Consider the following 25,896-nt stretch of genomic DNA (forward strand, 5'->3'; position numbering starts at 1 on the left):
CTGCAGAAGTGTGTACGCATTTTGAGGTGTTGAGCATGATTTAGCTGTCTCAGGCTGGCTCACACTAAACCCAGCTTGATTTATCAGCCTCCTTGGGTTAGTCACACCAGTGTTGTGATCGGAGAACAGTTCACCGAGGTGGATGTGAACTTCTGTTTCCCCTGTGTAGTTTCTCAAAATACTCCCCTGCTTGTTTGTTTCAGGTTATGCCTTTTCAAAGGGGGACAAACTGAAAAAGCAACTGCAATTAAGGGCTGTAAACATTGTCTTCTCCCCTCTGGCTGAAAATAAGTCATACCTTTAATGGCTTAACAAACAAGAATAGAAGGGAAAAAATATTTTTCCTTTGTGTTTACTTTTTGCTTGTTACAGCTCTGAGTGCTGTCAGTGTCATTGTTTCCCCTTTATTGTCCAGTAATTTCCCCTCTTGTCCACGTGGGTCTTTCCCACAACAGAGGGGAGAAAAACAAGTACAAAAAGTAGGAAAACACTATTGTAAAACCAAAGAAAGAGGGAGTCTGCCTGTGCTGTGGGCAGGTGGAAGGTCGTAACTCGTTTTCACACATGAAGCAGAGATGAAGGTGATAAGGACTCTTTAAACTTTCCGGCATTAGCTTAACTCATGGAAAAAACAGACTTTTTGGCTAAATTTCATACTGCCCCAGCAGTAGCCTTTTGCTGATGGCTTTTCTGTCTCTGAGGACCAGATTGTCAGCAGCTGTAAACAGCACTTTAGAATTCAGCACACAGATTTTCCAATGAGCTTAGCCTGTTGGCTACAGTGCTTATTTTGGAAATCCAGTTCAGATCAGTGCTGATAACTCAAAAACTTGTTCCAAAGTTACATCTGTTTCTCCGATGGCCCTGGGTGGGCCAACTCTGTTGTCAAAACTCTCTTGAAGTACTTGGAGCTATTTTTTGTGCTGTACAGAGGCCCATCAGTTAGCAGGCTGATGCTGAATGAAGCAAGCCTTGGTTAACAGTTTGGGTTGTGTTTTTTTTTTTTTTTTCTCCTATGATGATCATGAAACAACAAGCCCTTGTTTCTCCTGCCTCTTATGTCTCCATGAAATCTGCATTCAGATCTCCTTTCTTTTTTCCTTCCTTCCTCCTCTGCTCAGTCTCCATTGGGATCTCCTTCCATTCTTGGTGTCACGTACGGAGGGAGAACTTTCATAGTACGCTTTTTCCCACGCTTACTTCCCCTCTATTATTTGTTCTGATTTTTTGTTTGTTTGTTTGGGTTTTTTTTTTTTTTTTTCCTCGCCTGTGTTCAGGATCTTTCACATGCAGCTATTTCCCATACAGAGGCCTAAAGCTTCTAGAACTAATGTCCCTGGCTGCGAGGACCATCCTGTGGCTGCTCAGACTGTCACAACCAAAGGCTTTCAGGTTCCCCATGAGGAAAACCTTGGGGCTGTGTTAGGGCATGCCTTCAGTTTGGTTTCTACAGAGGAGTCCCTAAGCAACAGTCTACAGAGGTGACAGCATCCAGTCCTCCCATTTTGGAAAATGTAAAATTTTAGGCAGCAGCTGCTTCTAAACTTGCTCTGCAGCTCAGCTTTTTATCTTCTTCTATACTGAAAGGAAAATGGTCCACCTCTCCCAGCTAGGGAAAATCCATGCTTCAGACTAGCTCTGGTCAGCAAGCATATTACTGTCCCACCCACCTCCCCCCCTCTGTCTTCAACTGCTTGAGGAAAGTGCCTCTGAGAAGATAGACTGTGTCTAGGAATTTGTTTCTTTGTGAAGCTGGGATTATTCTTTTAAAGCCCAAGATCTGAACAAGTCTAAGGGGGCAGAGACTCTGAGGAGAAATAGAGCAGAGCAGAAAGCTGCAGTTCAAGCCCAGTTTTGCATTTTACTCTAAGGCAGCTGGATGTCCCCTAGGCTCCTTGTGTAGCACTCGGGGTTGCTCCATAAAACTGACAGCAAGGCTGAAGCTCCCTTATTTGCAGCTTGAGGCTTTGCAGAGGTATTACACAAGCACGGAAAGTCCTGATGGGTTTGGCTTAAACAGCTATATCAGTGTGTACAGGGTCTGTCCAAGCACTTGCCTTACTCACCTACTCCTGTTGCTTGTATTCTTTGGCATTGGTAGATCAGGCTGTAAATAAGGTTTGGCTTGATCTCCCATCTTTCCACTGTGTGATGTTTGCGTGGATTTTTTTTTTTTTAAATCCTCTCCTTCTTCCTCCAGTGTCTTAATGATCCTGAGACAGGGAAGAAAGGGTGTGGTGGAAGTATCCAGCATCATTTGGATCATCACTTTAGCTACTTCATTAATCCAGTACTCTTGTCTTTATGACACCTTTTTTTCCTAGACATTCTCCTGGAATCGCTCTACTTCTAGCAGGCAGGATTTCACCACATCCAGCAGAGGCATGTAGCTCAGTCAGGAATTGTGATGGCTGATGATTTGTTGTTAAGTCAGGGGAGAAAACCAAGAAATTCTTTGTTGCTTTGCCTACATCGGGGAATTAAAATTAATCAATTTAGTTTTGTGAGGTGAGGGCAAGTCTTGCCCCTGTTCAGAATAAGATGTCAAACTTGAAGTAAGAAGTGAAAAACATTTTTACATTTAATATATTCAGGCCTCCTTCAAGGTAAAGAGCTCATCTTATAGCAAATTCTTAAAATGATTGTTTGTGCCCTGTCAGCTCTCCCCTCTCAGGTGCTTGCTGTGGAACTAGATTGTTCCACTGCAAACAGCCTGTTAGGGCTTTTTTTTTTTTTTTTAATTACTACATCATCTGAGTCTATTCCTCTTCTGGGGGCAGTCTGGTGATAGTGAAAAAAGACTATTTCTACCCAGTGTCTTTTTCTCAAGTTCTCAAGTGGTCTCAAACACTAATGCCAGCAACATGCTTGATATGTTCCCCTTCTTGAAATGCCTACAGCAAAGGTTTCCACTAGGAGCAGGTGCTTGAAAGTTTCACCTAGCATGAGTCTTTCTCCTTGGGCGCTGCAGTATTTTGCTTAGAAGGATTGGGCATGTAAGCCTGCAGTCTGTTTGATCTACAGCTGCTGCTGAGGTAAGCATCTAACCAAGCTTGCAAGAGATGCATTGATGAAATCTCTGCTGTGGGTTGAAACTTAAGCAGTCCGACTGCCAGCAGAATTGTCCTCCTGTGTGGGAGCTGTGCTGTAGAAGGCATCCCGTTTCTTGCTTAAATGTGAGTCTATGCTTTGATTACAGTATACATGGAAAAAAATGTGGTCTTGAAATGGCCTGAGAAACATAGGTCTGTGGCTTGTGTTCCTCTCTGAAGAACTTGGAGTACCTACCTTTTTAACCAGTTTAGGAAAGAAGCTCGTTGGGTACCTTGGAGAATAGGCAAGTGAGAAGATAATACATATCGCATACTTAATTTTATGTGTTACTATGATTATGTATGTACATTCTTGTCCAACAGTGAAATTAACACAGGCATGATTTGTGGGCTTGACAGAAATAAGAAAGCAGGTACCCTTTAGAGCAAGAGCTACAACTTGTGAAAGCCTGCAAGAAATGGGCTGGGGTCTAAAGACTAAGTGCTAGTTAAAACTCCTACATGATGTTAAGAGTGAGGTTGCACAGGAACATTTCATTTAAAAAGCGTTAAAAGGCTTATCTCAGTAGATCCATCAAGAGCCTGGATCGTAACCAAATTTCTCTATTCAAATTCTCTACCACATCATTTCCATTGTGTGCAAGCCCTGCGCTGCAACGGTAGCTGTGTGGTCAGCCTGTTGTGACCTGTCACCTGACCCACCACAGGAAATAAAGACCATAATTTTACAGTGCTTGTTCTTTGCTCAGAGCAGTAAAAATGAGGAATGTTTCTGGCCCTCATCCTAGCCTGGAAATCGGTGCTCTTGCTGCAGTGCTTATTTCTCTTGGGTTTAAAGCAGTAAGAGCATCTTTAATTACTAGTTGCATTGGAAAACAAAGGAAACGTGGAGCATTCAAAATGCGAATCTAAGCAGGCATCATGGAGTCACAGTGCAGGTTGCAGTCAAGTTACCACAGAGGAGTGCAGCTGTCTGTTTTTGGTTAGGTCTATGAAATCACTGTCTGGTCATGAGGGCTTATAACTTGATGAAGGGTGTGATGACTTGTATTTTGTAGGAAACCTTATAATTGCATTGCTTTAATTCAGAGTGTGTGCTTCCCACATGCAGCCGTTTTTGTAGGGAGATGGGGAAAGAACAACAAAATGCGTATGCCAATTTGGGACACATCTTTCAGGTTTGAGCTTTGTGCTTTCATGTTTTGTTTGTTTTTTTCCAGATGAGGCCTCTGCTCCTTAAATAACTTGCTGCTTCTGAGAAATGTCACTTCAAACCTGCTTCTCAGGCCATGACAGATTCAGGTGCTTGATCTTACATGGGCAAACAGCTAATTTGGGCGTTGCTCTTCAGTACATGTACAGGCTGCTAACCAGAGCAAAATGTATCACATACACACATATAGATGAACACACACACTTAAAACTAAGATGTTTATTACATGCTAATTTTACCATAATCAGTGCTGGCAGAGATGACCCCTGTCCATTGAGGTGTAACCAGACAAATGCATAGTGTCTTGGAATTCCTTCAGTCTCAGCCACGTGCTCCCTTGTTGAAGGAGCCCCAGTCTGGGAACTGTTATTACTGTGCTGAACACCAATATGCTCACGGTAGCAATGTAAACACAGCCAAAAGTCAGAACTCCAGGTGTGCAAAGAATTTCAGCATATGGGACTTCGTGAAAGGTTTTTGTTTGAGATTTAATCAAAATACACACCTACTTCTTTCCTTAAAAGATCATTACAAGCCTCTGGAAAAGGAGTGTTATCGTACAAACTTAGATACTTGGCTTCTGTCCTCACCATTGTTGTTGCTGGCAGACACACCAAAATGATGCAGTATAGTTAAAGGAGGCCAAATATATCCTCACAGCCATGTAGAGGAAGTTTCCACAAAAGTCATACAAGAGAAAACAGTGAGCACAGAGATCCGTTCTGCTGTGTCCGTGCAGTGTTCATCCAAGTGGCTTTCTCATGAGAAAATAAATAGTGCTTTGTAACACCTTTCAGCTAAGAAAACATGGCAATAGCTGAATTTAAAAATACGAGGTACAGGAAAACTTCTCATGGCCCAGCGTGGTCTGTGACAGTCCATCAAGGCTTGTTGTATTACACTTGTCATCTTCATTTTTCTGTGCTTCGGGGTGAGCAATCAGCTATCCTGTGACCAAAAGAAAATAGGCACTTACACACTAGCAAAGTTGGCCAATAAAAGCATGAGGCCATCGAAGTATAAACTTTATGGGTGACAACAACAGAAATCAGACCATTATCCTGCCTTAGCCTGGACTTGTGCTTTTCTCAGAATGCTAATCCTTGTGACTCTAACATGGAGCCTGGAACTGTGCATTGCAAAGGTACAACAGCACAGAACCTAGTCAGGTGTCTACCAGGCTGGTTTAATAATTTTCCAGAAAGAAAGAAAAGTGGCCAGCTCTTAAAAGCACATACTGACACCAAGAGACAACCCAGTCACAGTTAGAGTAAAGGCATGCTGCAGTGGACAAAATATATACCTGTGGATGATTTGGCATTCTTCAGAAAGAAGCAATGACAAATTTGAATGAAAAAGTAGCCTGAAATTCATAAAATAACCTTATGAGACCTCAGACTCTAGAAGATTTTAAGCTGCATCTGCAACTCACCTCAGATTCTTGTCTTTCTAGGAGGGTTTCTATTCCGTTGTGATCCTGTATGTGTTGTGGGTCTTCACCTTCTAGCTCTACATCAGCCTGCACGTTGGGCTTTTCGTTCTCCCATTTTGCAAAGCCTTTGTTCTTCCCAGCTTTGCCATGGAACTTGGACTTCATTTTGGGGAAAGTATGGGAACCTGAATCATTCCAGCCTGGCTCATGCCAGAGTGGTTCTGTCTGTGTTGCTTGACTGGTGGTCGCCCTCTGCAGCCGCACCGAAATTTTCCGTGAAGAGCCAGTGACAAGGGTGATAGCTCTGCCATCAAGGTCCTGGTGTTCTGCAGCAACACTGGGGAATTCAAATACTTCATCCTGGACTGAAAGAGAGGATAGAATCGGTCTTTTTAAATATTCTACTTCAAGACCTTTACAAAAAGATACCTTCAGCCTGGGGGAGGGAGGTAACCCCCTATATGAAGCAGTTGTGTAATTAACAATATCCATATGCTGCTTGGAAAGTGCTTCTGGCCTTGAGTGTGCACGTTTCCATCTGCCTTCATCTGCACACTCAGGGGATAGGGCAGAGCTAGAATTGTGTCCTCTATCTCTCAGTTCCTGCCCCTAGGTGGCTCGTAAAGAGCAGTATGACTTCCCTGACTGTGATTTTATTTCATTTCAGATGGGATAGAGGTGCCACTGCAGAGGGTAGGGAGCCTCAGGCAGGAGAGTGAGGCCATCACTGTGGAAAGGGAGGTTGCACTGGGAGCACTGAACACAAGCCCCAGTGCAGTGGAAAGTAAGTGTGCTGCTGTGTGCGTTGACACAAAGGAAAAATTAAAAATGGCAGCAAGGACCCTGTCCATTAGAGAGGATTCCTCTTTAGACAGGAGGTAGAAATATGGTTTAAAATAGGAACAAAGGCATTCTCACCTGGAGGCAGAGATGGACTGCTAGGCAGAGAGCCATGGTTGCTGCCTACTGAGGTTCCTCTGGAAAATTTCCTGCATGCCAGCACAAGCAGGTCTCTGCATTGCTTATGACAGTTGGCACCACAATCTGTAAAGAAGGGAATTGCCAAGTCACCAAATGGAAACCCCCAACTATTTGGTAATCTCTCAGGGCTTTTGGCAGGCAGATAACAGGAGGGATTTTGAAGGAACAAATACTTTGACAGGTGTGAAATGAGTTACAGAAATGGATCATTTGGTGTGAAGTGTGTTATAAAAATTGGATCATTTTCATGGCAGTCATTAATAGAAATCTGGCAGCAGAAGGGAAGAGGGGGATGATATTTTCATCATAAATTATTCTCAAGGAAGAGACTTGGAATTACTGGTAAGATCCTGTGTATGCCATGCATAAAGCTTCTGCTCCACCTCATGAGTCTCCAAAAAAATGTAGGTTTGCTTTTTTTTTCTTTGACCTGGGGCCCATTATAGTAAACACTTGGTCAGAAGACACTGTAGTGTCCATCCTCTTAGCCTCTAGGAGTACAGCTGGAGGTCAGTGTAGACCACTGTAGGTTAAAACTAGTCTAAGTGGTAGCTCAGCAAACATCAGCACAGAGTAAGCTCTGTGGGTGTGTATCATCCACCTGGATGAACCTCTGCACTCCTAGCCTCTGCTGGGCTTTGCACCACTGCAGATAAATTGCTCATCACTAGGTACATTTATCTGAAGTACGATGGCAGTACCAATATTATCTGCAAGAAAAAGCCACAGTATGGAGGGTATGTGCCCCAGTCTGTCTTTCCCCTGTGTCTCTTGCCCTTGTTTGAAAATTCCCTTCTCCCTTGTTTCTCTCTTGCTAAGTGTGGAGGGTATGAGCCCCAAACAATCTGTCTTTCCCCTGTGTCCCTTGCCCTTGTTTGAAAGTTCCCTTCTCCCTTGTTTCTCTCTTGCTGCTCCATGATCTAGCACTTTGTTCTAGGTGAGCCATTGCCAAAGCATTTTGTTTATAACTCTCTGCTAAAAGAGCCACTCTGTGCAGGGCAGCAGCTCTAGCTTATTGGGTGAAATTCTAGTTTCTCCCAGTACCTTGTTCATATGACTACCATAGAAATACCTGACCAGTTCTTTTGTCTGCCCTAGAGGTAGCGACCCATCCACTCCAAATACAATAATGATCTCTCTTGGCAGTGGAGAACCTCTTTCATCACTTGTGGACCACAGGGTCTAGCTTTATCTTGTTATCCACAGTGCTGGGGTAAGCAGCAGACCTGGAGAGATGAACTCCCTTCCTTCTCCTGCTAGCAGTGTCAGAGGTTCAAAAGAGAAGATGACAGGTCTGCCAGAGGCAGAAATCATCCATAATAGGTGCAGCACTCTAGTGATACTGAAAATATGGAGCAGCTGGTAGCTGCTGCAGCAAAGGCCAGGCACCAATTACAGTTGTTGACCACTTTAAGAGCTAACCCAGCAGCTCTGCTCTTACTGTCATGCTCCATTGCCTATAATTTTGACTCTGCAGAAACACTTGCTCTTTCTCCACTAGGCCACTGTTAACAGCAATGATGCAGAAGAGAGCTCAGCTTTCAGCTCTCAAGCTGAATTTACAGGTCTGCTGTGACAAAACCCTATTTTCCTTCCCTCATCCTATCAGTAAAAGTACAGACTGCAGCTAGCCCTTTTGTAGCTGCTCAGATGACGGTAATCAGGAATAGCTGAATTACACACGTTGGTTTAGCCATGGACATTTTCCCCACACCTCTCTGAGGAAGAGGTGTTCATGCATGGAGAGAAGTCCACAAACAGGATTCAAGGAAAGATATGGTGTATCCTGAAAACCAATACTGCCAATTCTTCACCCTTCTTCTGGGAGCCAGTGTAAGACTAAGGGAAGAGTGCATATAAATACAAATATGAAGGCCCAGCTTCAATGTTCCCCTGTGCAACTACAACTGCAAAAATCAACGGTGTCCTTCAGACAGAGCTGGCCTGCTTGAGAAATAAATAGGTCCAGGAGTTTAAAGCTCAGTGAGGATCATCACAATGTCCTTCTTTGTCTGTCCTGCTCAATATGGTGCAAGCACTGCATAAGAAAACAAACATTTTATGAAAACACCAGCAAGGGTTGTAAGAGCTCTATGTTTTTGTTTTTGTTTTTTTTTTTTTTAAAGTTGAATGTCTGAAGAAGAGCTTGCAACAGGATCTCTATTTCTAGCTCGGCCACTATTGCATTGCAAGGCCAGTTAGGCTTCACTACCACATGAGGATGTACATGACAGACCTTTTCCTGACCCCAGGTCTCACAAGATATATTATTTCAGGATGTCTTAGTGTTAGGATGAGGACACTTGCTTTTCCAAGATGCAAGGTCTTTGCTGGTAGAATGACACCTCATGGAGTCAATGGCTATTTTTGACTTTTAGGACACAGAACCTGTGTGTTCCTGCTGGGTGCTATGTCACCTAATGCAGTGAGATTTCATAGTGTGCCAGCAGTCACTGGTCCCGCATGGTAACAAGTGTACAAGCAAGATTTGGATGAACAAATGTCATTTTAGTAAAAAATGCAGTTGACCTACTTGTGCTAAACCCCACCACCCGTAGCTTGAAAAAATCCATGCAATATTTATTTACCTTTGCATTTGTAGCCTTGTTTGATTATACCCCAGAGCTGCAAAGAAAGACAAAAGAACGTCAAGGAATCAGAAAAGAGAGCCGGAAGGAAAACAAGGTCGCAATGAGGAAGTACCAATGGCTACAAAAGCACAAACAGGATACAACTGCTCTTAACACCCTTCCTGTTAGGCAGACCTCCCCCTCTAATTGTGATAAGACTTATGTGGCTTCCCCCTTATTTCTACTACTTACAGTGGGACTACCAGAGAAGGAGACACAGATCACATTTGCTTTCAGGAACAGCTGCAAAATTGCCGTCATATCAAGCTTGCTGACACCAGCAGAGCACATTCTGCTTCTAGGCTCACTTCAGATTATCTGTGAGTGAATTTCCAGTGTACATCCATTCTCCAGATACACAAATGACCCATGACGTTCAAATACAACAGAACTGAACACCACTGGGGATAAAAATGTGGATCTTGGTTCCCGTTACGGTCCCCAGCACACCTAGCCATAGCAATCTGATTCTTTCCACTTCAAAAAAAAAGGTTGAAGACTGGCACTAAATTCCATCTCTACCTCCTCTGAGAGTTGTCCTTGTTGATGTACATAGCAACCAAATGCTAAACTTCCAGGAGGCAATGTGTGTGATCCCACCTTTTGGAAGATTTTGCTGCAACATGAGCTAGATTGCTTGGAATTAGGTAAATTCCCTAGCACATTGTTATCTACACACTCAGAAGTAGTGTGCCTACAGCCGTGGCATTATATAAACAAGCATTTTCATGCTGAGAGGCAGAGAGAGAGGAAGGGACAGTTTTTCTAGCACTAGCATTAAAGGAAAAAAATAAAGACCCCCAGTGTTTATTTATCCTGAACTCATTTGAGACATTACCAGGGAGGGTGAGCACATCCAGGCAGTTGAAACTGCATGTGGCTCCTCACCATGTTCATAAGAATCCATGCACAGTGTGCAGAGGGTGAATAGGGTCATTAAAAAGAAATGTTCAAAAGGAAGAGCTGGAGAACATTCAGCACGCAAAGAGTAAAATAGGCAGGATAGGAAGATTCTGGAAGGGGGTGGGGGGGGGCGAGAATCCTGTGCACTGCACAAAAGAATTTGCAAGGAAAAATGTGTGCTTGGAGAAAGCAAGATAGATTAGATAAGGTGGAAAAACACTGAATAAAAGAACAGAAGGGACAACAGTGGAAGAATGGTCCATAGCAATCCTGCTTTCTCTTTTCCTGCTAATGCTGTAGATAATGCACAGTGAATGCAGTTGCTGTGGTCAGGCAGCAACAATGGAGCCCCCAGACCCTCTTGGAAGAGCAGCAATGACTTTTTTTCCCAGTTTTTTTTTTTTTTTACCAGGATCACTGTAAGAGGTATGAATTGCTATTCCTTTCATTTAAGCTGTAATGTGTTCCCACTGAAGAACTTCCTCATCACCTTCTTAGCTCTGTACCTTCCTCCTACTCAAATTTAGCACCACCGGTGTGGTTACACACCTCAGTGAAAGCTTAGCTGAAGTGCCATATCACAAATTCTGACCCAAAGCTTTGAATCTGTCTGACATATAGCTTTCCTGCAAAGCTGGTTTGAGCCAGCTCCAAGGCAAGAGGATCAGTGCTCAGTGGGGTGGCTGGTCACTTACCCTGCTGTGTGGTGCAACTCAAGATGTGGGGCGGAACTGTGACCAGCCATGGGCATATCAATTTTGTGCTGCTTAATGGCACTAGGTTTTAGCTTGACCTTTAAAGTTTGCGTTGTTTTAATAACAGATAGTTTATCGAATATTGCATGCATTGCACTGTCACATCAATTCATCCTGCTGCACTGTCGCTGCACATTGTTTTGACTGTGAATCAGTGCATCAGTTTGAAATTTGGTTTCCACCTTGGGATGGGCAGCACTGAAATGCGGAACAAATACACAGCAGATTTTGTAGCTGGTTCCTGTCCTATCAGCCCAACTCATCCACAGGACAATGCAAGTGACTTCAGTGAGCTGACAGGAAAAATGACCTTATTTCCATTTCCTGTACAACCCCTTACTCATTTGTATTCCTGCACTGGATGTAATCAGAGAGATGTGAAACATCCAACGTTGGCCGATTAGCAAACTGATGCAGGAGAAAAATATCTGGTGGAGAGGACATTACAGAGCAGTCCTCAGGTCTCGCTTTGCTTTGGAAGCCTTCCAAACATGAACCGAGTGTCACGAACGCAGTGACGTCTTCCCAAGGCTGCAGGCAGCCTGAAACAATAGGCTCAGGGCAGCGACTGTCCCCACCCCATCAGTCTGCTGGAGCTGTCAGCCCAGGCGCCCACCAGCACGCTCCTGAATCAGCACTGACCATGTCACCTCCACGGTTCTTGCAGTTCTAGGGGAAATAGGTGGAATTCCTTACTCCCCATGGCCTTGATCAGTAGTTGTGATAGGGACCACGAGCAGCCGAATAAAACCGACATATCACAAAAGAAGTGAGTGGAAGATGACAGGAGTGTGGATAAGAACAGGAACAGCAGAGCTGCTCTGAAAGGAGGCACAGTTTTGCACTTAGCAGCGCAGTTATTCTTACTTTCAACCACAAAGAAATATTACTTAGTGGAAAAGTTCATGTAATACAAGCTGGAGACTTTGCTGCCGATAACAGAGGGAGATCTGTGCTGGAGAGCAGGGATGACAGTCTGAGTCTATACCCTGTATGTGGGTTGCACACAGGCAGAAGTCATGGCCCTCTGCCTTTATTGCTTTAGCTGTCTAAATGTAGGCATTTGATTTCAGTGGGGTGTCTGCATTCAAGTAACTTTTAAATCATAGTAATTAATTTTTTTTTTACTGTACTTGGTTTAAAGTGGAAAAGTTAGAGGAAGTTTACAAGCAACACTGATGTTTACAAACCAAATTATTTCCTAGTTATGTGCAGAGCATCTGATAGGTTATAGTTGAGAGAAAAAGTAAATTTTAACTATAAAAACCAAATAAATCTAAAAATTTGTTATTGTACAGAGCTGCTGAAAGTGCTTTTGATTTCTTGACCAAATTAAAATCTTTAATTCAGTAGAGAAAGGATTAAGGCTGTTGAGGCCACTCAGAGAATTATGAGCATAGCTATGTTGCCATGTGCAATTTCCTGAGAAAGAACAGCTTTTGCTTCATCCACATCCTCTGTTCCAGACACCCGTTTTCCCTTGAGCTTGTTTACATGGGAAATCAAGCCAAATTAAAGAACTTAAGACAAACCAAGTACAGCCATTCATATAGCCTTTAATATCCTTTACCTAACGTAATTTTGTACTTTTCCCCCTGCAACAATAATTCTTACAAATGCCACTAAACCAAAACTGGATAGCACAGCTACAACATGAGTAAAAGTTTTGTGCTTCTGAATGCAATAAGATACTTGGCCAAGACACTTTAGAAACGTGTGGAACCACTTTTACCCTCTCTACATTAAAGGGTAGAGTGGCTGACAAGCCAGAAGGATGTGCTACCATCCAGTGTGACCTGAACAGGCTGGAAAGCTGGGAGGGGAGAAATTTAATGAAGTTCAACAAGGGCAAGTGTAAAGTACTGCATCTGGGGAAGAACAACCCCATGTATCAGTACAGGTTGGGGGCTGATCTGATGGAGAGCAGCTCTGGGGAAAAAGATCCAGGAGTCATGGTAGACAAGAGGATGACCATGAGCCAACAATGCGCCCTCGCGGCCAAGAAGGCCAATGGTATCCTGGGATGCATGAAGAAGAACGTGGCCAGCAGTTCAAGGGAGGTTCTCCTCCCTCTCTACTCTGCACTGGTGAGGCCCCACCTGGAGCACTGTATCCAGTTCTGGGCACCCCAGCTCAAGAAAGACAGGGAGCTACCAGAGAGAGTCCAGCGCAGAGCCACTAAGATGATTAAGGGAGTGGAGCAGCTCCCTTATGAGGAAAGGCTGAGGGAGCTGGGTCTCTTTAGCCTGGAGAAAAGGAGACTGAGGGGTGGCCTCATTAATGTCTATAAATACATAAAGAGCAAGTGTCAGGAGGATGGAGCCAGGCTCTTCTCAATGACATCCAGTGATAGGACAAGGGGCAATGGGTACAAGCTGAATCATAGGAGGTTTCAGATAAACATAAGGAAAATCTTTTTCATGGTGAGGGTGACAGAGCACTTGAACAAGCTGCCCAGAGAGGTTGTGGAGTCTCCTTCTCTGGAGACATCCAAAACCTGCCTGGACCTGTTCCTGTGTGACCTCATCTAGGTGATCCTGCTCTAGCAGGGAGGTTGGACTAGATCATCTTTTGAGGTCCTTTCCAAGCCCTAGTGTTCTGTGATTCTGTGGTAAGAAACTGTGTTTAAGATATACTAGTATTAAAGACATACTTACAAATCCTGCACAGTGCTCACAGAAAGTTGGTTTAAGATAGGTCATTTCCTGGAAGTTATGAATAAACCCAGGTCCCATTTTACACTGGAACTGTGATTTAGCTCTCAGAAAATAAGCCATCATTTCTTCTTTGCTTATAAGACCATCTCTGTCAGGGAAAAAGAAAGTAGAGTAGACATGTCACTGCTCACGGCACTGAACAGTTCAGGATTTTCTCCATGCAAAAAACATGTAGCACATAAAGCACATTCCTTGAAAGAGATGCAACAGTCCTGGAAGAAGAAAACCCTTAGAACCTTTGTGGTTCTTATCCTTCATTAAACAACAAACACTGAACTTGTAACATGGACCTTGGTTTCTCACCAGTTCATGGTATCAGAGCACAGACCAGGCCATTAAGTGAAAGATCTTGACTTAACTGCTCACATAGACCAAACAATTACATCTGTGGCTGACCACCAGCCTTGACAAATGAAATGAGTCTGGGCAACATAAATTATCAAGCCCAACTGGCCAGGAAAATAGTTCCTTGAATATTTGTTACCCTCACTCTGCTACATACACTCATTTCTTCTGTCCTGTACAAAATCTATTTGTTTCATCAGTCTGATGCCTGGTCTGGGTACAGCATCTCCACTGTAATTTTATGGTACTCTAGGGGTTTTACTCAGTCCCCGAAAGCAGGGTGCCAGCCTAGGTGAGCTTATAGAACAAACTACAGCAGAAGAAGTTCAGAACAGAGTTAAGCCTTCAGAGATCTTCGATTCCTTAAGTGTGTTGTCAGACATGAGAAGTTTGGGAAACACTGTTTCTTCAATATTCTGTTTTCATGAGGTTTTAAATTAAGGAAAAGAAAAAAAAATCACAAAGAAATCTCCAAACTTACTGATCTTTGTCCAGTACACAGAAAGAGTCCAAAAATGGGAAGTTGGCAGCTATACTTTCAAAGTCTTCCTGAGAAATATAGCCATCGTGGTCATGATCATAGTTCCTAAAGACAGACTGGGAAAAAAAAAAATTATTGTCCTAACATCTAGCCTATTCTGAATCTATACCAGCTCTTCAGTCTTATAATTACATGTAACTTAATGTTTAACATTACTAATCAGATGCTCTACTGCCTTGTTTTATTCCTTTTATTCCTACGTGATACTTGAATATGCATATTTATTGGACTGTAGGGGGAAAAATGGTTAATTTGAAAAGAAAAGTTGACTTCAGTATTTATCTAGTGATCATCCTCTACACTTCTTCAGACATAATTATTCTTGCTTTACTGGAAATGTCAGTAAGATTCTGTCCCATGTGATGTATTCCCTTTGCTTCATTAAATATGCTTTTTAATCACAGTAAGAGAGAAAAAAACTCCAACAACCCAACAACAGTTCCCATGAGTATTCCAGATGGTTTTAGCTTCACTTTTTAGTTGGCCACCTCAGTTCTGCCACACTACTGTTTCAATCTGATTTGTTTACTAATACTTTGAGATCCAGATCATGAGCACTTTTTATCTAACAACATTTCTTCCCATCAACCCACCCCAGTTCACCGCTAAGTAAGATGGAAAAAACATGCATGTCAACATGACTATCTGAAGGATACACACTAAAGCACAAGCTCTCTCACTAAATTAAGATTTGGTTGACAAAGACAAGAATTTAATATCCTGAGACCTCTGAAAGGCACTTGCATTGTCCTCGTTTTAACAAGAACATGACGAAGCCAATTCTTAAATACTTACCAAATGACCTGTAACTGATGACTGGCAGACCTCAAAAATACATTATCAAGAAGGAACCAATACCCAAACCCAAGCAGTATTCTACACTTTTAGTAATAAAACAAATAACTTAAAGCACAACTGAAAGCAGCCTATAAATGACAAACACTGGCAAAATGAAGACAGTTGTACAGTGTGGTGGAGGCCTATTGATAAGCTGTACCCATAACAGCCCCAAAACACACTTTAATCCTGTCAAATTCAAGAACATACATCCTCAACAAGGCCAAAATTGTGCAATAGGGGACTGTATCTCCCCCACCCTCAGAAGCAAGAATAACCCCCCATCCAGCACATTCTGCAAAGATTAAGGAGTTGTGACACACTTCCCATTTAAAACAAGTTATCAAAGAGAGACTTGGATATGACATGATTTTTATGAAGACATGGCACTGACAAAAGCAATACAGGAAAAGGATGTGCAGTTTTGGCATAACTCATTTAGAGAAAAATGAAACTCTATTTTTTAAAAAGAGCATGTACAAAAAGTAAACCACAAGCTAGATTTGAAGTCTGAGTGAGAGAACTGAAGACTTTTTTTAAGTTGTCTTAACAACATCACCCCAATTAATGTCCTGTAACACAAATGAGGTCAGAATTTAATATTTCCTCCTAGACTTGGTTATTAATTTGTAAAAGTCAGAAGGAAGTCTTGCTTCATTAGTTACAACACATTCCTGGTTCATATGCATGCTGCTCACATCAATAAAAGAAGTGCATTGCACAGCAACACAACAGGGCTCAATATCTCCAAAAGAACCTAGTAGTGTTTGATTTTGTTTGCATTACCTAATATGTAACCTTCCAAACTGAAGCTGGAAGATCCGAGCTGTAATTCTCCATGACTTCATGCCCAGATTTTTGAAGTGATACCAAGACAGTGCTTTCTTTACCACACATAGTATGCTCTGAACAGTTAAATGACAGCAAGTTGAAAAACAGGAATAGTGGTTTGGGAAACCTTCTCTGGACCTATTTGTAGAATCCTAGAATGGCCTAGGTTGGAAGGGACCCTAGAGATCATTTTTGTTTCCAGCTGTCTGTTACCAGACATCAACAGGGTGACAAAAGATGCAAAAACTCCACTTTGCCCTCTGAATTTATATTTGTTAATTGAACGTATTGAACAGCATCCAGGCTTTGGACAATCCTGAAAGCTTGCTCCTTTGTATTGAGAAAGCTGCTAACTAATTCTATCACTGATTGCAGGAATAAAATAATTATTTCTGAAAGTATCAGTAAAAGCTCAGATTTGCTATCACATGTCTGAAGATGATCCCAACCATAACAGTCTCCTGAAAAGCTTGAAATTAATTATAATTATGACAATACCAAAGCTATCATACTCTTTGACCAGTATATTCTTCCAAATACTTACATCCACCAACTTTCGAATGTGCTTGTTAATGACAGTAGGGTCAGGTTTTGGTACCACTCCAGATGCCCATTCCAGTGGCACTACTGGCTTGTTAGGGGTTGTTGGGGAGGTAGGCTGCTGAGAGATGGATCAGAACACAAGTATTTAAAAATCTGAATTATGAAGTTGAATTTCCAGCTAAAAGCTGTATGTCAGAGCTACTATCACAGACTACTGGAGTCCCCGTGCTGTAAAACTGTGCTTAGCAAAACATCAGGAAAGGTTTTAAAGTGTTGATTGCCTCTGCTAGCAGCTTCAGTTGGGCTCTCCATGGCACGTTGCAGCTATGCCAGCAGTGGCAGTGCCCAGCACCCAGCAACCTCAGATGCAGACCCAGGGAGACTTTCCTCACTGACATCACCAGAAGGTTCAACAGCTTCAAGGCTTGGAGGAAGGGGAAAGGAAGGAGGGTCTCTGGATGCAGTGGGTATCAGAAATAGGCAAGCCCAGAAATCTGCTTTTCTCCTTCCTGATACAGCCCCCCAAGGAACTTGCCATCATGATGCAGCCTGGCCCCAACTCCCTACCAGAGAGACCATGCCCAGAAGCCACATGAGGGACTTATGAGGCCACCTCGATAATTTAATGCTCCTGCTCTGTGTGGCACTAAGAAGAGGAGCAGGATGCAGAAGCAGGGGCAGAGTTCTGCTCAGCCATCCCACTGATTTCCAGCCAAGACATACTATGATAACATGGCAGGGAAGTGCCAATGTTGTAGTGGAACAAGAGCAAAATCTTTTCAGGCAGGGTCAGGAGTAAATTTACAGTAGGCCAGAATGCATAGTTTAATTCATCTAGGCATCCTGAGCGGAAAGGGGCTAGCCTTGTGCTCCAGATAACACTAGCCAGACTGTTTTGTTTTGAAAACAGCTTGGTCCTGATGAAACAGTAGTTGACAGCTCATGTGATGCACAGAGCATGCAGCCCGACTCCCTCCACACCACTACAGTGCTCTGGGAGATGCTCTGGTACAGAACTTGGCTTCTTTAAGAAGAAAATATAGGACAAACCTGAACACAGTTTCAGGCAAGGCTTCAAAAACCACCAGACAGCATGGAAAAATGCTGCAAGGTGTACCGGTCTTCTCCTGCATCTGCCACTGGACAGCTGCCAGAGAAACAGTGTCAAGCAGAAAATTCAGCATGGTTTGGATCAGAAGGGAAATGGCCTATAGCCTCAGAAGGCCCCTGTATTAGCTGATGAGCAAGAAATTTGGGTCCCATCTGTCTACCTATGAACTGATGTGCATTGAGAGGGAGATCATTAAGCCATCTAAAAATGTAATTATTGTGTGTAACAAAGGTATTGTAGACAATTGACACTGAGATGAAAAATGGTCACAAGGTCATGCTCTACTACGTTTGATAGGGAAAAAAAGAAGGACGTGTCAGTGGGTTGCTTTATTCATTTGATCTTTCCTTATTCAATGGTCAGAACAGCTTTTATCAGTTCCTCAATGGCTCTTACTCACCATACAAATCTGCACAGGTAAGTTTAAGGAAGAAAAAAAATCACTGCACCCACAGAATTCAGTTTCAACAGGATACACAGTGAACCTGGACATCCAGCTCTATATGCCAAAAGTACTTACAGAATGCTTTAATCCTAAAATTAATATCATCATACAGTGATAGACCAGCATGCTGGTAAGTGATTCCACTTTTAACTCCTTAACTACTTAACTCCTTAACTTAGAGAGCTTTTAACTTCTGCTGGTCTGAGTGCAAAATAGTAGAAAGAGATGAAATCCACTGGAGCCTTCCTCTGTCTCCTGAGCTATTTCATTTGAAGCCTCATTTGATTTTTATGGTTTTATTTGACAAGTTGCAATGAAAACTTCATGTTATTGCCCACTACCCAAAGGGAACTATTGGTTCCTCCTACTTCACTCACAGATTCTTATGAACGAACAGAATTTTATTTATGTATTTGAAATGCATGCTATGAACAAAGGTACTAACCAGTGTCCAGAGACTACCTTGACGAATCTCTTAAACATTCAGAAATGCTGTATCTGGTCATGCTCTTTGTGATTCAGCCTGTATTTCCTATCTGTTTCACCATGACAGAGATAATGGTATCATAGACTGAAAAAGCATTTTCAGATGGATGCAAGCATCTGTGTATTTTGGCATTGAAATAAATTCTAATCACAAGGAAAAAAAAAATGTCTTCAGTGGCATAATTGCACCAGGCTGAGTTGTCTTCTACCCAGTATCTTTACTAGTAAAAATTCCCAACAAGAGGATAACTAATGCAGAGGGAAACACAGGATAGTGTGACAGGGAGATGCTATACTACAACTGGTGGCCAGTCTTCCTTATTTTTTTTTTTTTTCAGGTTGCTACACTGACTGAAGAGTCTCCTCCCAGTTTTAGTAGAGTGAAAGTCTTGCCCATGTCCTTGTTGACAGCAAGCTCACATGCTAAAAGATCAGCTCCACTTCTGCTTCAAAACCAACTGCAGCATCCTGAGGCACTTCCTCCACAGTGCACCTGCATGGGAGTTGTACCCGTACAGCATAAATCAAGGAGCAGCTGGAATGATGTAACTCCACTGTCACACTGCCTTTGACATATTTTTCCACATACAAAAGCTCTACACATTCTTTCCCTTCTAAAATATCATGTGTGCTTTGGCACTCCATCAAAGAGAAGGATGCCTCAAATGGTCCGGCTTCTGTCAATTCAGCTGTATCTCTCTATCCATCAGGGTGCTGTGACAGCTCAATGTCACTGGTTATTCATTGATCGTTGTGCAGAAGCCTCTCACAATTGCTGGGTAGTGTTAAAGTTCACAGCACTGTTTATATAGCTTTGGTCCTTCTTAAAGCTCAGGCTGGAGATCAAAGCATCAATGCAATAATTTTCTTCATTTACCATAGTGGCCCGCTAGTCCTTCCACAGCACAGAGATGTAACAAATCAGCTTTGCTGGCAGTAATGGGAGCAAGAGGGAGCCAGGGTGATTGTGATAAATGGGAATCGTTGTGGTCAAATCATATCCAACAAGGCTGAGAGACTCTAATGAAATTCCAGGTGTTCAAACTGAATTAGTGTTGACTATGGAAATATTCAATAGCTTCCTAATTATTTCTCATCAACCACCACTGAAAGCACACATCGTCTTCAAACTGGTCTCCATGAGTGATAAACTATCTTTGAAGCAAGAGGAGCTCTATACTTGAAAAATAACATGTTCTGCTTCCTTGCTTGCTTTTAAGAATACTTCAGAAACATAAAAAGCACTGCAATGAATCACCTCAGTCTACTGGACTCTGCTCTCACGCTCTGCTGCCAAGCATTTCCAGCCACCCTTAGTTTCTGTTGGTGTCAGACTTGAGAGGGCTCAAGCCTGAAAGAACAACATGCTGGATACAATAAGTAATAAGGATGTTAATACACTGATGAAATGAAGAAGAGTCCCCAGACTTTGGCAACAGAAGAGGGAGTAATGCTTGAAATGAAACTGAACTATTAATTAAGATATTTATCTGCATCTTCAGACTTGTAAAGCATAATGAAAAAAAGCATCAATGCAGTTGATGCACATACTAAAAAAAGAGTAATATCTATTTTGAAGTGTTTAAACATTGGTTAGAGAGCCCAAGATTCAGGCAATTTTACATAAGCAAACAGTTTTTAAAACACTACAGCTAATGCTGTGGCTTACCTAAACCAAACCTCTGGACTTGATGTTGTTTTACATAACTGCACCAGCATCCAGAAAATGAAGCAATGGTCACATAATAAATAATTTATATAAACTTACAAAGGATATCTTCTCATAAAGCAGAACTATGTTTTCCATGTCTTGTAGACATTTTATTGAAAAAGATTTAAAAATGAAGTATGGCATGTTTCACTACTTACTTCCAATGTGCACTAAAACCTATAAATAGTGACTGTGTTTACTATACAAGCATATGCACTGGAAGAATTTAAGTGAAAGGGAGTAAGATAACTCATTAATTGTAATTTAAAAATCTAACCAATTGCAAGCAGACAAAATAAGAAATATGTGAAAATGCAGTAGAAGATGACCTACAGATTTGGAGTTCCTTGGTTCCAGCACCAGTGAGAGCTTGTAGATATCATCCTCAGTATGATAGAGGTCCAGGGACAGCTATGTGTAAGAAAGAGAGAAACAGTAATATTTATTACATTGAGTTGGTTATGACAGTCTTGTAAGCAGAGATATATCTCTCACTGAAGCTAAACAAAGAGTTTTGCTACTTGGAGCTCAGGACACATACTGCAGGTGCTTGTAGCTGCTGGGAAAGCAGCCTTTCACAGAGCTAGCATAACCCATGCTGGTGAGCACACATTGCTGTTCATGCCTGTACTGAGCCAGGCAGGTGCTGTACTCGAAGGCTGTCACAACATGTATCCCAACAGGGGTTGCATGTTGACCTTCTCCAAAAAGGAACATTGGTACCAAAGACCGTCCTTAGGCAAAACACTTTCTTTTAGCAGTTCAGTGGTCATGACAGATCTCTGAGAGGTAACATGGTGAATATAAAAAAAACACAGGAAAGAAGCTGTAAAGAAGCTAGGCTACCAGGACTCCAGATTGTTTTCTAGTAAAATTTGATTCCAAGGCTCAGAGTACTGCAGCTTCTCTGCAGAGAACAGCCCATGCAGCCAAATCCTCTCTTTAAGGCCCTGGGCTTTGACACAAGCTCTAGAGAAGTAAGCCAGGTTTGGCAATACTGTCAATGCAACAAAGTGCTTTATGAAGAGCAATCTCAGTTACTTTAGCTCAGTTTGCCCTGTTTGCAATCCCCTCTCACCAGGTAAGGAAAACTCCTTTCAGCTTCTACTTTTAGATAAATGAAAGATTTTTTTTTCTTCCATGTACTCGTTCTTGTCTGTATAGGATTTACTGAGAGAGAAGAAGGGGAATAAATACACTTAAAGTAAAGTGAGTTTGCTTGGTTTTACTTTGGCAGCTGTGGTCTTGTGCCAATGCAGGTCCATTGGGGTGATAAATGAGAAAAGTAATCAACACTGTGGCTAATGTTTTGCAATAAGACAAAAGAAACATTGTATGCTTCCTGTGATCATGTCCCTTTGTTACTTTGCTTTGGAGTAATTAGCATTATTTTAAGTTATCAGCTACCTTGCAAATCCCCAATTAAACCAAGATTGAATAGGAAAGATGTTTCCCAGCAGGCAGGCAGAATTGCTACTGGCTAAATGACTGTGACAGAAGGTTATTTTTAGAGAACCTGAAGTGCTGAATTAGTAACAAGCAGGACCAGTGACACTGTACTGCAGAACCATCTCTACTAGGAACCACCTTCTTGTAGGTAGAATTTTGTGCAATGAGAAAGCCAGGACTCGTGCCCTTTCCCAAGATAGGTACACATCCCAAAGCGAGCACATGGTTTTAGAGACGTTTTAGAGGAGATTTGCCATTATTCATTTTGTCTGACTGTAACACAAAGCTGATTTTTGCACTTCTTAATTTGGTTATGTGCACCAGTGAAAGCCTGAATATCCTGCAGGTTCCTTCACCTGGCCAGCATGTGACTGTCACACAGGACCTGTCCTAAAGATAATTCAAATCCAATAACTGCTGTAACCAATATCATTCATATAACTTACTTATTCAGCAACTGTATTAATAAGTTCCTTGATGGTGTAAAATAAGGAGAATTCAGCTGGATCAAATAATATTACCAAGTCAGGCTGGGACTAACAGTAGATTGCTAATTCAAAAGGCCTTGCACTGTTCTTGCTAAAAAGCAGTTTTGTCAGCAGGACAGATGGACAGGCTGTAGATTTGGGGATAGAAATGCATTAGAACTTCCTTAGCAAGTTTTTACCCCCCTCCCTGAATTATCTGATCTTCTCATAAGCAGCAGTTATAACTTAATTAGGCACAATGTGTAAGCACAGTGGACAAGTTATTGTCTAGAAAAGAAGATTCAAATCCTAGCAAAAAAAATTCCAAGCACAATGACTATGCAGTTATATAAGCTTTCATTTTATATTTTATCTAGATTTGCTCTGATGGATAAAGAGTAATCAGCGTTTTCCTAGGACAACCTTTACAGCAAGTGGCAGTTTCCATTCTAATTTGCCTTTCATTGCTGTCCTCTTTTTCTAGGCAGTTTTCGAAGGGACTAAGGAGGGTGAAGGAGGGATCAGAAAGACATGGCTTTTTTTTTTCTTTTTCTTTTTTTTTTTTTTTTTTTTTTTTTTTGGTAGTAAGTGGAACTTACTGAACACAAATTAGGGAGGGTCACTTTCAATTTGATTGTTTAGATATTTCTCATTCTCTTCTCTAGACTGCTCAAACGACTGGGACTTTCCAGACATTTGCATATAGTCTCAGAACAGGTTAGATAAATAGCTGTTGAGACCTAAAAATAGTGGGGGGAAAATGGCACCAAATAAGTTCTAATGCAGTTCATATAAATACACTATAGACCAGTTGAAAGACTGAGATCCTCTTCCAATCCACAGAAAGTGATGAAACATTTACCCACAGGCTTTTATTAATGTTGTGATATAAAACCAATATGGAAATACTGACAGGAGGTAGGGAAATCCCTTAAGCATCCTTATGAAACGTTATATGTTTTCTGATGATGAAAATGTCATTAGAGCTATTATTCATCTCTGGTGGACTGCCAAGATCATGCTAGGTCCCCATTTACAATTCCTACTTCTTAGCTCCAGGTTTTGGGTGCCCAGGACCAGTACAGAACTAGGTAAAGAGTCAGTGGAGATGGAGTGAGTATGGCTAATAGGGCAAGAATGGAGGAAGAACCACATAGACTAAGAGCAAGCACACACGAAGACGTGAGTTTATCTTTGTGTAACACACTCTGGCTCACCAGCCGCTGAGTTGTGGCACATTTACTTCTCTTGCCCTTATAACTCAGGCTCGTTTACACATGATCAAATGAGGACTCACATCACTAAAATTCACATTCAGCTTTTGCAGTCCCCTATGCCTGTAGTTGTGGCATTTATTCCACAGCCCTCCGTACAATAAACCTTGGCCTTATTTAGGACATTTTAACTTCCATGCAAAATATTGGTTTCTTTCAGCTAGTCGTTCATATCTAAAATCCTGCAAGCTAGAAGCTGATTTTTTATGCCAACAATAAGATGTTAAGGGAGAAGCAGACTACTATAGTTTGTGTGCAGACATCTAAAGAGAGACCTAACTTTCCAAAATGCTGATCATTTAGCAGCTACCACTGAAACCACAGAGACTTAAGTTGTCTTGTTCACCATTCAGCCTTTAGGTCTATATACACAACAGCATCTGAAAAATGCCTGTAAACACCCTTGACCAGGTGGCCTGAAGTTTACTACCAAGCTCTTGCCCCACCTTTTAAGTCACACTCTCACTTCATAGCTCTTAACATAGTCTCCCCAAATGTCACAATTTTCAAACCACTTGAAAACTATCGGCTCCCTCAGAGCAGATAGGGCTCCACCACTGAGAAGAGAAAGACCAGGGCAAATTCCCAGATGCCCATTTAGTCCATGAAATATCCATTTTATCTTTTTTTCTGCAAGCTGTTCGACAAGCAAACCAGCATCCAGTGATTTGCTTGTCAAGCAAGCACAGGCCAGTCTGTTAGCACTTGTTAAGTGTGTGTAAAAGGCAATAGTGCAAAGGATGGAGGCCAGGCAAAAGATTTACGCATTGCTTATCAGGACAAAACACCTACTAAAAGCCTGCCTGGATAGAAGCTGCTTAGTGGGAAAACAGCAGAAGTGAACAAATAGTTGGGTCATCTCACTTACACCCAGATGAAAAGCACTCTATGCTTTGATAAACATTTACTAGTTTTGAAAGGGAGTTTCTGTAAGTGAGTTAAAGATAAGAAATATTTTTACATTTTACATTAGAGAAGGAAGACCTAGCAACAAATGGATTAGTTATTTCTTCAGGGTCTGAAAACTGCAGATGACTGGCAGCAAGGGATGCTAAATCTGCTAAAAAGCCATTTGCACATAGCAAGGTCAACTATTTTTAGTCAGTTCTTGTCAGCTTTGGGCTGCAGTCTTAGCTTTCCTCTCCTCTTTCTCTGACCCCAGCCTATAATTAAAAGTTTCATATTAACAAAAAGATTGACAAAAATATTGCACCTAGTATTTAAGCTCATTATTGCTGTTTAATAAACACTGTAAAGAAAAAAAAAGTACTGTAATGTATTCATATGTACAAGTGAGTAGAAAAACCACATACTGGAAGAAAAGTGAGAATACTCATAATATTATGAGATGTACCTAAATTCAGGTCCAGGAACCTTTTGTAGAAATTTGGTTTTATCCTTTCCAGAAATCACCATCTTAAATAAAACTCCCACATTATCAAACCTACTTGACTCACAACTACACTTTCAGTGACTACAGTAAAGACAGAATTACTTATGAAAGGTTTTAGGATATCTACAGCTGCTTATGGCTGTTTCCATTATTACTGAAAGGTACCATCAAGGAATCATTCTAACAGGTAAAAAGCAGCATGAGTTAATTTCAACTCATGATCAGGCCTGGAATCAACATTGCAGCATTTGGCTTCATTTACAATCAGATTGGCTCAACTGTAACTAAAATCAACACAGTTATATTGGGAATTAATACATCAGAGTATAGCAAGCAAAAAAAAGTATTTGGCATGTATTCAGTTACTTCTCCTGGTAAAGAAATATACTGAGTAAAATATATAGATATAAATAAAATCCTTATAATTTTGCTAAAAAACAAACAAAATAAGGAAAATAGTTTAAAAATTGAAAACCAGGCAAAATACATAAACTTAGATTGATACAATGATGGAAATGAACCTGCAAGGTTGTAGAAAAATTTGAAACTTTTTGCTCCCTTTGGGAAGCAGGCTGTCATACAAAAAAGAGAAGACCAGCTAATGAAAATGTCAGCAGTGGTTCAGCTTCCATCTCTCACTTCACATTGTCTAATTTCTGCCCTTTTGAGCTCAGTTTCTTATTGCTCATTTCTTTAAAACGTGAGGTTTCACTTCCCCCCACTCACAGCCAAGCCTGTAAGAAACTATAAACTTTCAGAAATGAGCAGGGAGGGAAAGA

The 25,896-nt window shown here is 41.6% G+C and overlaps 1 protein-coding gene across 1 annotated transcript in view; it reads right to left on the bottom strand.

Annotated features, from left to right (window-relative positions):
• Positions 1-5,172: 5,172 nt before the first annotated feature.
• Positions 5,173-25,896, bottom strand: part of RASGRP3 (RAS guanyl releasing protein 3 (calcium and DAG-regulated)) — a 31,623-nt gene continuing 10,899 nt past the window's right edge. The window contains exons 9-16 of the mRNA XM_008948724.1: positions 20,868-20,945; positions 16,783-16,899; positions 14,511-14,626; positions 13,625-13,772; positions 9,268-9,304; positions 6,617-6,742; positions 5,699-6,063; positions 5,173-5,214 (exon numbers count right to left, since the gene is read on the bottom strand). Coding sequence (XP_008946972.1) covers positions 5,206-5,214; positions 5,699-6,063; positions 6,617-6,742; positions 9,268-9,304; positions 13,625-13,772; positions 14,511-14,626; positions 16,783-16,899; positions 20,868-20,945 — 996 coding nt within the window. The 3' untranslated portion in view covers positions 5,173-5,205. The remainder of the gene's footprint in view (positions 5,215-5,698; positions 6,064-6,616; positions 6,743-9,267; positions 9,305-13,624; positions 13,773-14,510; positions 14,627-16,782; positions 16,900-20,867; positions 20,946-25,896) is intronic.

This window comes from Merops nubicus, unplaced genomic scaffold, assembly GCF_000691845.1.
Source record: "Merops nubicus isolate BGI_N331 unplaced genomic scaffold, ASM69184v1 scaffold1510, whole genome shotgun sequence".
Taxonomy (NCBI): domain Eukaryota; kingdom Metazoa; phylum Chordata; class Aves; order Coraciiformes; family Meropidae; genus Merops; species Merops nubicus.